General features: G+C 38.9%; 1 protein-coding gene across 1 annotated transcript in view; it reads left to right on the forward strand.

Annotated features, from left to right (window-relative positions):
• CHN2 (chimerin 2) overlaps positions 1–14,349 on the forward strand; it is a 158,378-nt gene that overhangs the window by 91,716 nt on the left and 52,313 nt on the right. The window contains exon 6 of the mRNA XM_021538178.4: positions 1,525–1,810. Within this exon, the coding sequence (XP_021393853.1) occupies positions 1,525–1,810 (286 nt within the window). The remainder of the gene's footprint in view (positions 1–1,524; positions 1,811–14,349) is intronic.

Genomic DNA, 14,349 nt, shown 5'->3' on the forward strand with positions numbered 1-14,349 from the left:
AGTCCTTTTTCAAAAGCAGTGCTCATTTTCAGATTTTTTTTTTTTTTTTTTACCTAAAGTTAAGTTTTGTAAAGATGGATCTTCTTCAAGACTCTATAAAAGATGTGAGAATACAGAAAAGGAACACATCCCAGTAGAGGACACAGCCAGGTTGTCCTCAGAGCTCAGTGTTGTGTACCAATATCAACAACTATCTGTGATAATAACCCCAAATAAAGCTGGAAAATCATGGCATCCAGAAAGCTGAAAACTTCAGTTTTCATCCCCAGCAGGAGCTCAAGGATTTGTAGAAATACATTGTGAATCGTGGGATGCCGCTGCTCAAAGAATTAAGAGTCTGCTATTCAAGTGAACAAAAAATGCAGTGGGAACCCATGCTCCAAACTTACTGCCCCTCACAGGTGCCTTTCCTGGCTTAGCTGTGTCATTCAAAACCTGTCCATTCAGGTCTTAAAGACACTGTGTATTAGCAAGAGAAGCAAGAGAACAAGATACTCAGTTGGGTTTTGATGAAAGAAACTCCTTGGCAATATTTTGCAATTTTTATAGCATTATTAGTCCTGTGAGATATAAACAAACTAAAAGTCTGAATTTTTACCCTTCTGCTAGTAAGACACGAAGAAAAATCCTTTGAGGAGTTAGCCCAAGTAGCTGTGATACAGTGCTGAAATCATGCTTAGAATTTGTATTGATGTGCAGATGGTAAAGCTGGAAAAGCTGGTGAGTCATGCCAACTAAAAAGTGGTGTAAATTAAAACGAATTTGTGTCAGCTGAAAAAGAACAAACACAGTTTTTAGGGTTTTGGAGGAGATTTCAAAATGAAGAATAAAAAGAAAAGGGATAAAAATTATGGCAAAATGCCTATTGTTTTGATGAAACAACATGTTTTCTAAATCCATCTGGATAATTGTTTGTAGAATCAAAAACTGAATTTAATAATAAATTAGGATTTTATATGAAAAATGTGGGTGAAAAATAAAAGGCTTAAACCATGTGATTTGAAGTCCCAACAAAATTTTCAGACATGCACTTTTGATGCAATGCATTTAACAAAATAGCATATCTTTGAATGCTTTAATCAGTGATGGGATTCTAACCTCAGTGTCACAAACTGAATGTGCTACTACAGCATTTGGATTATTTAAATGCTTTAAAAATCCCAATAGATTATACCTGCTGTAAAGAGGGCTAGAGTTTTCCCACATAACTTTGGATATTTAATTGGGCTCTGAATTATGAGCTTGGTCTCCCTGGTTTCCTGACAGACCCTGATTCAGACCCTTAGGATTTTGATTACTTGGTAGATGTCCATCTCTTTGTTGACTGTAAATATGCCCATATGTGGTTAAGCACCCATTTTTGCACTTGAAAAATGTTTCATGATGGAAGAGCCTTCAGCACAGTCTGAGTTCTCTCTCTTTCTCTCTTTCTTCTCTCCCTCTGTTTTTTTGGTTTTTTTTTTTTTGGTTGGTTGGTGGTTTTTTTTGTTTGTTTGTTTGTTTGTTTTTTTGTGGTGCTTGCAGATTTGGTAATCAGACCTTAAACTACAGATTGTTCTATGATGGGAAGCACTTCGTTGGGGAGAAGAGATTTGAATCAATCCATGATCTGGTTACAGATGGCTTGATAACACTGTACATAGAAACAAAGGCTTCTGAGTATATTTCCAAAATGACAACAAACCCCATATATGAGCACATTGGATATGCCACTTTGCTTAGAGAAAAAGTGTCCCGGAGGCTTAGCAGAACAAAAAATGAATCAAGAAAAGCAAGTGTAACAAGTGAAGAAAATACTCCAGTAGAAAAGGTAAGTATTCAGTTTAAAATTTTCATAATTAATACCAGTCTTTCTATCAAACCTGAGAAGAAAAAGTTTTGTCAGAAAACCTGTTTCTATTTTCCTGTTCTTCAATAAGTGTTGCTATCCCTCTGCAAGGTTTACATCTTGTTAATAAGACCTTGGCTCCCAACTAATATTTGACTGGAGCTTATGATGAAAACTTTCTAGTAAGGATGAAATGTAAATGTTTTCTCTATGTAAATATATGGGTATATATGATTTACCTTAGGAGCTGCATCTAAATTGGTCACAGGTTATATTTGTCCATGTATATACTCAAGCATTTTCCACAGTAGGGCTATGAATCCAGTTCCCACTGACCCTTCACCACAGCTCAAGTTTGTTATCTTTCTATACATGGTTCAAAGCTCCTCTTCTCTGACAAGCCTTTGGTGGATGGGTCTCAAATTGGGATATTGTGTGTCTTCTTTCCTTCTCATGGATCTGAAATTGGGATGTTGTCTGTTTGCCTCCATTTCTTCTTGCTCTTCTCATTTGGAGTGGGCTTTGCTTGATCTCCTTCTCTTACACACTCATATTCCAGAGCGTTGTATGGACTAGGACTTACATGATGATAAACTGAGAATTTTGTGCAGTTAGCAGCCATCTGAAGATGTAAAATTAGAAATTTTTTTACATATGAGCAACAGCCTGTAAGCAGTGACATGTGGGTATTTTCATCTCCCAGGTGGTATGGCAGCAAGAGCTGTCAAACAAAACTTTGTTTTTAAGTCTGGTCCTTGAGCTGAATTGACTTACTGACATTTGTTAAGCATACTTCTGCAGAGTGACTGTTGATTTTAGTGTTCAGTGTGCTGGCCAGCTAGTTGAGAACTAGAGCCAGTTTTTATTTGGAAAGGAGAGATTGAATTTCCTGTCATATAGTCATGGCGAATATGAAAGAGATCAGCTTTTTTATATGTATTCTCATGTCTCTAGGGCATTTATAGCAGGATTATCTGTTAGGTTGACATATCTGCATTGGCTGATTATTTACTGGTTTGGATTTATCAGTAATAATAATTGCTTGAGTAACTGACCTGACATGAAAACCTATTCATCCTCTATAACAAATAAATTCCATTGACAATGACATTTTTTAGGGAAGGCATACTGATGCAGGGAAGGCCTTTGGAGAAGAGCACAACAACAAGTCCTCCATTCATGTTTTATTTCAAAATAAATCCACTGGTGATGGTAGTTTTTGGTTCAATTGAATGGTGTTGTAATATGCAAGAGGAGTAGATGTAATTGAGACATCCAGTGCTCGTTCAGTTGATTCCTGTGATTGGATACTGTGTGATTTTGAATGCTGTAGCAGGCATAAATAAGGAAATTTTTACTTTATTTGAGGCACAATAAGAAGTAGACATAGTGCACTGTGACAGATTTCGGTGTAGGTGTTTCTGTGTAAGTAAGGGAACAGTCCAGAGGGTGTTCTGGAGCTGGATCATTACTGGGATGATTGTAAATATTACTGCATGCATGTAGTGTATAGAAGAAATCATGTCAATTTACATTCTCTAGGAAATCAGAAAATTTTGATCTGTACAAGGAAAAATACAGTTTAAAAATTGTGCTTTGTTTTACTTACAGTTTTTGCAGTTGAGGAGCAAGATTTCTTTTATTCTCAAAGTATTCTCAAAGGCTTCAAAGGCTTCAGAATATTTGCTCTAGTACCAAATATTCCATAACAGAATATGTTTTCTGTTGTGCTTGCAGTTGGATGCCATCTTTTAGGTTGGGCAGGTTTAAATAGGCATTGCAAAAACCCTTTTAGACCAACAGAAGGCAAACTATCACTGAAGGGACCCCTGGCCTCTCTCCTTCACCACTACCTTTTTACTGATATATGGTTTTGTGCAGCTACACAATAGGTGACATTAGCAAACAACTCCAGATTAAAACTGACTCAGCCAGGAGAAAAAATAAGTGAATTTTCTGCCACATCTGCTACCTAATCCATTTCATATGAGTAGAAATGCAGCACAAGACTCTTCCCTGATAACAGCTAAAAAAACTATTATATTGGCTTAATGTGAGAGAAGTGCTGCATTCTTAGTTCCAAGTACAGGTGCTTGAAAATGTTTGCAGTTGGTGTAATGCACTGGCAATAAAGAAATCACACCTCTGGGCCTAATCAGTCATTATGTTAGGTCTTCTTTGGTATTACCGATGAAATGTAAATGTTTAGAGGATTATTTGTCTCTAAGGTGGTTCTAGTGTGAAAAGCAGGTTCTTGGCCTACAAGGACTTGTGCTCATCTAGATTTCTGTATGTGCAGGCAGGAGCAGCCTGCAAGGCTGGGCTCTGTGGCTGTGCTGTCATGTAAAAATAGCTGGCTTCAGCTAAGCAACCACGCTGTTGGCAACCCCCTCTGCCTTCCTCCCACAGAGGGGAAAAGCAGAAGGAGGAATAGCAGCTGTTTCTAACATATTTTTCTTGCCAGGAGGAGTAGGAGCAATCACAGCTATAAGAGGAGTGGGGCTAAATAGGCAAGGGGATCTGCTCAGGCTGCTACCTGGTGTAGCAGCTGAAGCTTTGATATTGATGATGAGGACTCCCAGTGGGCTTCTCTACCAATAACAGTAGTTTTCCATCATTTCATGCAAATCTGTGTGAATAAAAAAGGATTACATCAAATAAAATATTAGCCACTAAAAAGAAAGCTCACAAAGGTCTGTATGATGAAGCCTACCATGGCTGCTTTTGATTCAAATGCTCCTGGGGGAAGTCATGAGATGTTTGGTAGCAGAGACTAAGTGGTCATCATCCATTTTATTACTCACAGCAGCCTCAGTTAAAGTATGGACTGGGCTTTTGTGTAAACTGGTGAATTATCAAGCATTTTTCAGTACTACCAAATAGGGACAAAGCAGGATAAAGGGAATTTCTTGTTTGTTTTTATATCAACTTTAGAAGTCTTCTAAAATAGAAGAATATTTTAGGAAAATAGTAGTTCAGTCAGAGTTCTATCAGAGATTTTGCTTGAGGCTGATATGTCTGGTACAGTATTTTAAACAAAGGCCATGATTTGCCCACAAATCACAACCATCACCTACTTCAGTAACTCCAGTAAATTTCAGAACCCTAGAAATAAGATAAGGAATATTCAGTATGACATTTTTCTGCAAAGTAAAATCTTTGCTGATTGTGCGAAAAATCATTCATGTTTTTTTCCTCTGGCCAGCTGAATAGGCAAAATGTTAAAAAATAAGATTATTGGGCTGTTTTATTTGAAAATGCTGCCTAGAGTGTTTTGAATTATCCAGAAGTGATGAGGGGAAGCCATACATGCAGGACAGAAACTTACATTATTTCTCAAGAGGAGGATGAGAATTCAGTGCTCTAAGGTGAAGCACTAGTACTCTTCTAAGAAATTAGGCTCTTTACAAGTGAGATTCTGTTTCATACTGAAACTAATTCCAGAGTGTGAAAGTGCAGCTGAAGGCATTCATCTCCTCAGTGGGTTTGTTAACACCGTCCAGGGAGTCTGTTCATTCTGTCACCTCGCAGGGTGACAGTGGGGGTTATTCAGTGTCACTGCAGTGCCACCGCTGCCCTTCGGTGGGGTGGCTCAGCAGAGGGGGGCCACCAACGCACAGGCTGGCAGGAGGAGCCAGTGCTCGGATCAGATGCCTCGCTACTGCCTGGGGTACTTGTCTATTCTCATAATGATAATTTCTTTTAGGTTGTAATTAGTGGAGTCATGCCCATTCCAGAAGGGGATATGATAATTGGGCTGGATTAAGCTGTTGTTGTTCATGCTTTTTTTTATCCAACATTTCTTATATCAGGCCTAAGAAAACATTTATGCTCTAAGATACTTAATGCTGGTGTTTCATCCAAAAGTTATTCCTGTCTGATTTTGAAGAGGTGCTTGATTTGTAGACACAAATTCCAAATTTTAGCCTGAATAGTTTAACAGATCTTTAATCTGAAGGGAACCGCAATGATTTTTAGGAATTAGCATATTATGAAGTCCGGGAGGCTGTAGATTTCCTTGGCAGAAAATACCACACAAGCAATAGACAGATAAGAAAACTATTCCTATTAAGGCAAAGGTGACAGCAAAGGAAATGTGGGACAACAGCATGCTGCAGATTCTTTCTTAGCAGTGTAGCCAATTGTCATTTTAACAGGATCCAGGTTCAACAAGGATTTTGGATAGAATTTTTTGTGCAAAGAAAAATTGATGATCACATGTTTAGAGTTGTGATTTAAACTTGGGAAAGTTGTGATCACCTGCTTTATGTTCGCTCTGCTTATGGAATGCTGTACTTGGGGCAAATGAAAACATACTAGAGAATTTAGGGCAGATAAGTACCTGGTACTGGTGCAGCCTGTAATTAATTACCAGTAGTTCAAGTTAATGGTGAATGTAGGAGAAGGGTAACCTGCTGTAAGTAATTAATCTTCACATATAGGAGTGAAAAAAATTGCAGTAATCTGTCAGTAAAATATGTAGTTCTGAAACATTTATTGCTATTGCTTTTTCCTGCAAATGCTGCCCTTACTGAGTCAGCAGTCTTTGTGCTACAGACAGAAGAAAATAATACCTCTTTCTAATCCTATCTCAGCAAGTGTAATTTGGAAAATATTTTTAATAATTGAAATGTTGGAAGTACAAGCTGTAGTTTCATGAATGCTCTGATCAGGTAAAAGCTTTCCCAGTTGCTGATGGAAAAGCCATCCTGGTTCCCTGCTCTTGCACTTTGAATCCCATTCTTGTGACTTGCCCTGTGCACTACTGCAACCACCCCGTGCCTGGGTGAGACCTGGATGGTGTGACACAGTGCCCTGTGTCAGAAAAAGGCTGTGCCCCACGACTTGTTTCTTTGCTATGCTGGTCTGATGAGAGGAGCAGGCTGGAGTTAAAGAAAACCCTTGGCAGCATTCGAGCTTAAAGTGTTTGCAAAAAGAATGATCTTAATCTATCTGAAAGAGGACAAACTGTTGTAAGTCAGTAAAGATTAAGGAAGGCTTTTTCCAGTGCCAGGTCTCTGCTTACTTGGGTCCTGGCAAAGCTCCCATCAGCTTCTCTGCTGCTCGGATCTGGCTCAGTCGGTTCAAACGTACCGGTTGTACATGAAATATGAGTTTGCTTGGAGCCTGGGCTGGAGTGCTTGTTTTGCTCTCTGTCTGCAAGTACATGCCAGAAGCAGCATGAGGCATTTAGCAGTGATGGTTTGTACAGGGCAGTGCAGAGTTTGAGCTAAACCAAGAGCGAGCTGTTTGCACTTAACAGCGGGACAGTGAAGAAAACTCTGTGTTGCTGTTTGACATGGCAACCTCTCTATGTCTGTTTTGGTGGAACTCATCACTAGACATTGAAGTGCAAATGACAGAGCCTGCAGTTAATATTGCAGCTAGAACTAAAGAGCTGAAATTATTAGCATATTATGAAGTGTGGGAGGCTGTAGATTGCCTTGGCAGAAAAGAGCACATAAGTAATAGACAGATAAGAAAACTATTCCTATTAAGGCAAAGGTGACAGAAAAGGAAGAGAATAACTTTGCTAGAAGTTTATACTACTGTTCTCATTAGTCATGCTGCTCACACACAGTTTCCCATAGAAGAAAATTAAATACTTCCAGGAAGGACTATTTTCCAACATCCCTTAACTGGAGATGTAATCTGGTTATGGAACTAAAATTTTCAGGGCACTTCTGTTTTTCTTACATATGATTTGGTTCAATTTTAGTAGGTATTTGCCACTTTTCAATTGTTATTCACACCACATCCCTTTCTCAAGGCTTTTTAGCCTCATCTTACAACTCCATTTTTGTCTCTTCATTGAATTTTCTACAGGTACTGCTATTAGCCGACAATAAAAAAATCTTTTCACTCTTTCCTTTATTCTTCCCATTTATTCTTCCCATTCTGCATCTTCTCTAAACCTCTAATGATCCTATCACAGGTTGCTAGATAGTGTTTAATTCTCTGCTGGGATGTCTATCCAGATGTTGAGCATTTCCTTCCACAGGAGGGCTGCAGGGTACTGTGCTGCCCCAGCAGCAGATCCTGGGGTTAAGAAGGTAGTGAGCAGAAACATCTATTCCTGCAGTCTCTGGGCTGGAAAGGCACTGATAATTTGATGTGGTGTATTTTACATTGCCTTCAACTCCCTTCTTTTTGCATCATGCTTGGTCAGAAAAAATCAAAATGCTCAATCCTACATGGGTGTTAACAACCTACCATTGTCTTTTATTAGGAGTTACAATCACACTCCTGTATGCATAGCCACAGAATTCACAAGGGACTTCTCCCTGGCAGTACTGATTTTTCACAGAAGATGCTCAGACACCACACTGATAAAAAGCAACATAAATCCTGTAAACAGAGGTGGCCTTTATCTGCAGGGTTAAGTAATACATGAAGTGATAAAAGGTGTGTGGCATTTTTGCTGCTAGAAGCAACAAACTAATACATCAAAATGACTTTGGGAGTAATGAATTCCTTCCATCAGTCACTCAGCCTTGTTCTGCAAGAGTAGTATTCTACACACAGGTTACCACACGTACATACTTAATTGTAGCGTGCCTTGACATGAGTACTTAACTACATAGCTGGCTCTTTTTAAGTAACTGTTAGCAATTCAGGAGTGATTCCATCCAGAATACTCTTCGGTATTATAGCATGGCAAGGAAGAATTTATATCAGTACTGTAGGTCTACCAGCACATATATTTTAATATTTTTTTATTTCAAATGACAAACAGCATCATACCAAAAATATATTCAGCTGAAAATTTTCTTTTGCCCTTCAGTGTTGACATGCTTTTGTATTTTCCAGCTGTGTCTCTGCAGTTTTTTGTTTATTTAGTGCATCATAAATATAAAATAGACACTATCTAAGAAATAAAAATAAGAAAGCTACCAAAGTAAAATTATGGAAAGCATCTGTTTCAATTCCTTCCCTCTGGCTGTCTATGTTTAGGAAAATGGAGAGTTCTTTGTAGTTGACTCTGACACTCATAATTATTTAGCCTGCTTAAAGAAGGACTTTTAAAAGGAATAATTGTTATCAATTATAACAATAGTGGAAATTGAGGGAACTGAGAGAAAGAGAGGTTCCATTGCAAAGTGTTTGCACACATTGCTTCTCTGAACTGTCAACATCTCTCCAGGTTCCTGGTTTATGTTATTACTGTCAGCTTAGAATTCATGACTTTTGCCTTAAGCAGAATACGTAATATGATTATGCCTGAAGAGAGCTTGTAAGTTGGAGACAATACTGATTTACACAAATGGCATGATGCAATGGGTATAATCTGATCCATATGCTATTGAATTAAGGGGAAGACCTCCAAGGATTTCACTGAGTCTTGGAGCAGTTCAGGGCATTGCTAAGCATATGGAGCAAAGGTAAATATCTAGTTTCTTACCACCACAGTGTTTTCCAATCCAGTGTTTTTGAAAGACAGCCTAATGGAAGGAATGTGAACATCACAAATAGGTTGAAATTTTCTCAGATAAAAATTTCAGTTTACTACTAAAAATTATTCAATACACCAGAAGTGCTTATAGTGCTCCTAAGGCAAATGCCACTTGTCTCTTTGAGTGCAGTACTTTGTATCTGCAGGTAGACTCTAGCAAATTCATAAATTAATCCTTTTCTCTTGGGTATGTTCCTCTTATGATCTTTTTAATAATTTTACTAAAGCTAAATGTTTGTTGCATAAAAACCATACTTAGTTTGATGCACTAAAAATAAAAGCTTATATGAGGGTATATTATCTTGGTTTTTATACTCTTTACACAGTTTGATGGCATTCAATTCAAATAAACAAACTTCCGCAGGGATTGGGATGGAGCCTTCAGCATAAACATTTCATTTGTCTAGCCACTGGAAAATGAAAAGGCATTTTTTAAGTAAAAATCTATACTTGATTATCTGGTAGGAATAGGCACTAAAATTTTACAAGCACCTTTAAACTGCCATGTTTTAATATTGGAAGACAAGTGTTGACTTCTTAAATATAAGAGTCAGATTAATTTCTGGTAGTGGAAGACTCAGAATCAGTGTCAAAAAGAGAGTATTTAAGCTATGAGTAGTATTTTTCCTTTATATTTTGATTAGAAAATAAGTATTTTAAGTGATGTGCATGTCTAGGTCATACATTGGCTTGGCTAATTATATAACCTGTCCTCTGTGTTCATGCTGAATATGACAAGAAATGATAGGACTGAAATATAGTGATAAGCATTGCAGGTTAGCTGTTAAGGGAGGAAAAAAAAGATTAATGAAATGCTGAGCTAGAGTGCCTGAGGGGGTGACAAAATCTCCCTCATCAGAAGGCATAGAAACATATTAGAAAACATCTGGCAGAAATGGCACAGATAGCATGGATACCTGAGGCAGGCAGGAGAAAAACATCTCACAGTACTTTCTAGTCCTATTTCTATGTGTTTTTCTGTGTCTGAAAATATATTACCTCTGTTTCATCTTGACCAGATGAAGACAATGTACTAAAGTAAGTGAGGCCCAGTTATTTGATTCCTCCCCCTGGGGCGAGGGGACATTCGACCATCAGTTCAGAATTGCCAGTGCACTAGTGAGGCACTAACTGCAGCCACAATCCTGGTGTCCAAGTCTTTTTCATCTGATCTCTCACCACAGAGAGATAGGTCAGGAGCCTGCATCCACATCCTGCAGCTGGGATACCAGGAATCCAGGTGCAGGTATCTCCCTGGTCACCTTTAGGCTGTGTTGGCAGCAGAAAGTTTGGCACAGTCTCAGTTAACAGAGCTTGATGGCTCTGCCAGGCAGGGGGATGCAGCAGCCTGGGCAGGAGGACAGCCGGTAGTGGCCACAGCGAGGCACGTGCTGCTGACTGTTCTCAGCCAAGGTTGGACTACAAAGTTTGAGAACCAATTATAAAAACTGCTCATATTTGGAAAAGAGGACACTCTGGAGTGTCAAGTACAAATGGTAACAGTGGGCTCTTCCTTTTAATGCATCCTCAGCCCTGGAGATCAGTGGGACTGCGCACAGTCCTCAGCATGGTTATAAAGAAGGAATGCTGCCAGTTAGACTTGATTGCCTTTTTGATAGATTTACAAAAGTACCAAGTGAAAAGAATGCAGCAGATGCAGAATAATTGGATTTTTAGTAAAGTAGTACAATCTCTCATGAAACTGCACTCTTGACATTAATTCAAATTTGGTTGGCTCATGAACATGGCTACATGGACCAAAAATAGGTAGAGGAATTTCAAGCAAAGAATAGAGATAGACAGCAACTTGATGAGCTGGGGGAAAGTGGCTGATGAAGTACTGCAGGAACAGGAGTTTGATTTAAGATTTTTATTGATCTGGAAAAAGTGCAAGCAAGACATTACCGAAAACTCAGGACAGTTTGTGCTATGATGTCACTCAGTACAGGAATTTAATCCCTAAAAACATAATTACCATGACAGAAGCATCAAGAGAATCTCAATTAGGATTTTTAAGAAGAGAAATTGAAGGTTTTTAAGTGCATAGAAAGGAGCCAAGCCACATATGGGCAGTAGCTCTTCTTTGGGGAGGGTTGTTTGCATTTAAGCCAGGTGTGTCAGCAGGGGATGGAGGTGACGAAGGAGGAGATCGCTGTGGCTTCAAGAGAAATTGTCTTCACTGCTTTTGAAGATGGTACATTTTAAAAGCATCTTTCCCTGATTTTCTGCTGGCTCCATCCATCAAACCAGTACCTATAGCTTTGGTGACTCATCACTTTTGGCAAGCTGTAACCTGGAAATAGTGCTTCACCTTCCCAGGTGAATAATTCTACCCAGTACATTTAGGCAGGAAGATGTGGGAAGTCCGTGCCACGTGCCATTTGGCAGGTGGTACAAGGCAGCTTTTCTGAAGTCTATCAGGCTTGTTTGGGACCTTGACAGCAGAGATGACCCTCTGAGGTCCCTTTTCAGTGCCTTCTACATTGCTCATGGCAGTCTGAGCTGTGGGCTCCTTAAAAAAAGAAGGAGGGGCTAGGAGCATAGCTTGGCCAAGTTTATTGGGAGCTCCAGGGGGAGCAAAACAGAAGCTGAGACAGGGCTTTTTGTGGGGGAGGGAAGGGGAAAACCTGGAGAAACTATTTCCAGATAACTCTGCCTAGACTCTATACAACCTAGATGTGCAGGGAACAGCTTGGGAGGAATCAATCAAGATGATTTATGAATGAAATTGTCACAATTAAACACTAGGTGGCATGTTTACTTAAGAGTTTCTGGGGGCTGAATTAGAGTATCTCACACTGCTGACGCCCATTTGTGCTTGTGCAATGCGTGGCTTCATGGGAACATGACCACCCGATGCCTGTTTTTGACAACGAGCTTTCATCTTGTTTTTAAAAATTGTGGCACAACAACACCATTGCTTACTTCAGCCTTAGAGTTAGTCTTTGGCTTCTCAATGTCACTTTTATTTTAAAACAGATTGTGAAATGCAGTGCTGTAAGGAATAGGTGTGTACATGGAGATGGTCCTACAGAGGGTTCTAGTCTTATGGAAAGGACTTATGTAAATAATGACAGGAGTTAATATGCAAAAACTTCATATGATTTACTTGTTTTACTTATCTGAAAAGCTAATGTGGGAATATATAATACATTTAAAAATTCAAATGAAGAACACATTTATTTTTATGTGAACAAAAAGCACAGCTTTTGATTTCAGAGCTGGATTTTAAAGTAATGGCATCCAATGATTAGGGCTAAATACTTACTGGCAGAAAATATGGTTTTATTCTGCATGTCTGTGTGGCACGTCTTACATCAGCCAGGCTGCAGTTTTAACATATGCTGTTCCTTCTCTATTCGTGAAAGAATAAATGCAGCTGTCTTCTGTTGTGTGAAAAAAAGCCTTTTCACACAGTTCATCCGTGAGAAAAGCCAGGGCCACAGTCATCACCAGGGAAGAGCACTTAGCCTCTACCAAAAAATACTGTTCTGTATGTCTGCTCTAAGTTGACAGACAGATCCTTTGGACTAACTGCAGATACTGTGAAGATAAACTTTGTTCATGCAGGAGATATCCTTATTGCTGACTGCACAGGTTTTTGCAGCTCCCCCTGGAAGGGAGCTGTAGGTGCCCCAGCTACAGCTACAGCCAAAATTCTGGGATGAATCCTATTGTCTGTCAGTCTGCTCTGCCATAATTCATGTATGAGTTGACAAAACTGATTTTAGCTGTAGAGTGTGAGCTCGTACAAACAAGGTTGGCCATCTAAAAAGGGAGCTAAATATGTAGAGGTATGCTCATTATGCCAGTGCTGAGGAGTGTGGAAAATAGAAAAAATTATGGGGATAGATCCTCTCCTTGCTTAACATTAGGTGTGCCCCAGATATGCCTGGTGTTGGAATTAGGTGACCTTTAAGTCCCCTCCAACCCAAGCCATTCTATGATGATGTGATTCTATTATTTTAACAGCTTGCATTAGGACATTAAAACTGTGTCCAAAGCATCTTTGCTCTGGCATCAGGGAAGTTTAGGGTTTTTTTGTGGTTTGCACCACAAAGACAAATTTATGCCTGTTTCCATTTTCAGGAGTTCTGGTGCCCATATTTTATAAGGAGTTTTATGTCTCTTATTTTTGCAGGCCTCAGGAAAATACTAATAGAGCAGCATGTAGTTTGGACAGTGAGCAGCTGTCCTGCATGTCCATGGCTGGATCCCTGATTGCTGCCAGGCTGTATTCATAAAATTGTGTTTTGCAACCTAAGTACATATAGAGACACCTGGGGAGCTGTTTCAAATAAATTAATTCTATTTCTTTATATATTTTATGAAGTAGAGGAAAAATATTCTTCTGTTATTTCTCTCTTGTCCTTCCTTCAATTTGATCAATCCAATCAGTGGACTTTCCTAAATCCATCTGGTCTATAATGCATTGCTGAAATTGAAGCCAAGTGAATTTGCAGACAGAGCTTAAGGCACTTCCAGAATGGCTGAAATTGAAGTATACTGCCAGAGATTGGACTAAAGAGAGTATTTTCAATGACACTATTCACCTGATTTGGTTCCTCATAGACCTCAAAATACTAGGAATTAAGAGAAAAGTCTGGATTGTGGTTTCTTTGTGGGCTGGCAGAATCCCAGCTGAACAGAGTCAAGTCATCATGTGATATATCTTGCTTTTTATGAGATATTGCATTCAATATAAGATTCATATAACTTCCACATGATACTTTGTAGGGAATTTTTCAATGTGTGGTTTTTTTAATGAGCTCTCAATTCCATGTCTTTTTTCCTTCTCCACATATGAGCAGTGTACAAGTTCTGTATCATCCACCTATAGACATAGAATTTCATGAGCAAATACAAAACTTTCTCCGATTTCCTTTGTTCTGTTTCTCACTAAATTTGATGTTGCAAATGTTAAAAAAAAAAAAAAGAAAAAAAATAAGAAAAAGGTAGCTAGGGTACCTGTAGCATTTTTTTTCTTTACAGCTCACAGCATAATGCTTTCAAACAAAGGTGTGATACTGAAATGAGAGCAAGCCTGAATGGCCACAGGTTGAGGCAC

The sequence above is a fragment of the Lonchura striata genome, chromosome 2 (assembly GCF_050655825.1).
Source record: "Lonchura striata isolate lonStrDom1 chromosome 2, ASM5065582v1, whole genome shotgun sequence".
Taxonomy (NCBI): Eukaryota; Metazoa; Chordata; class Aves; order Passeriformes; family Estrildidae; genus Lonchura; species Lonchura striata.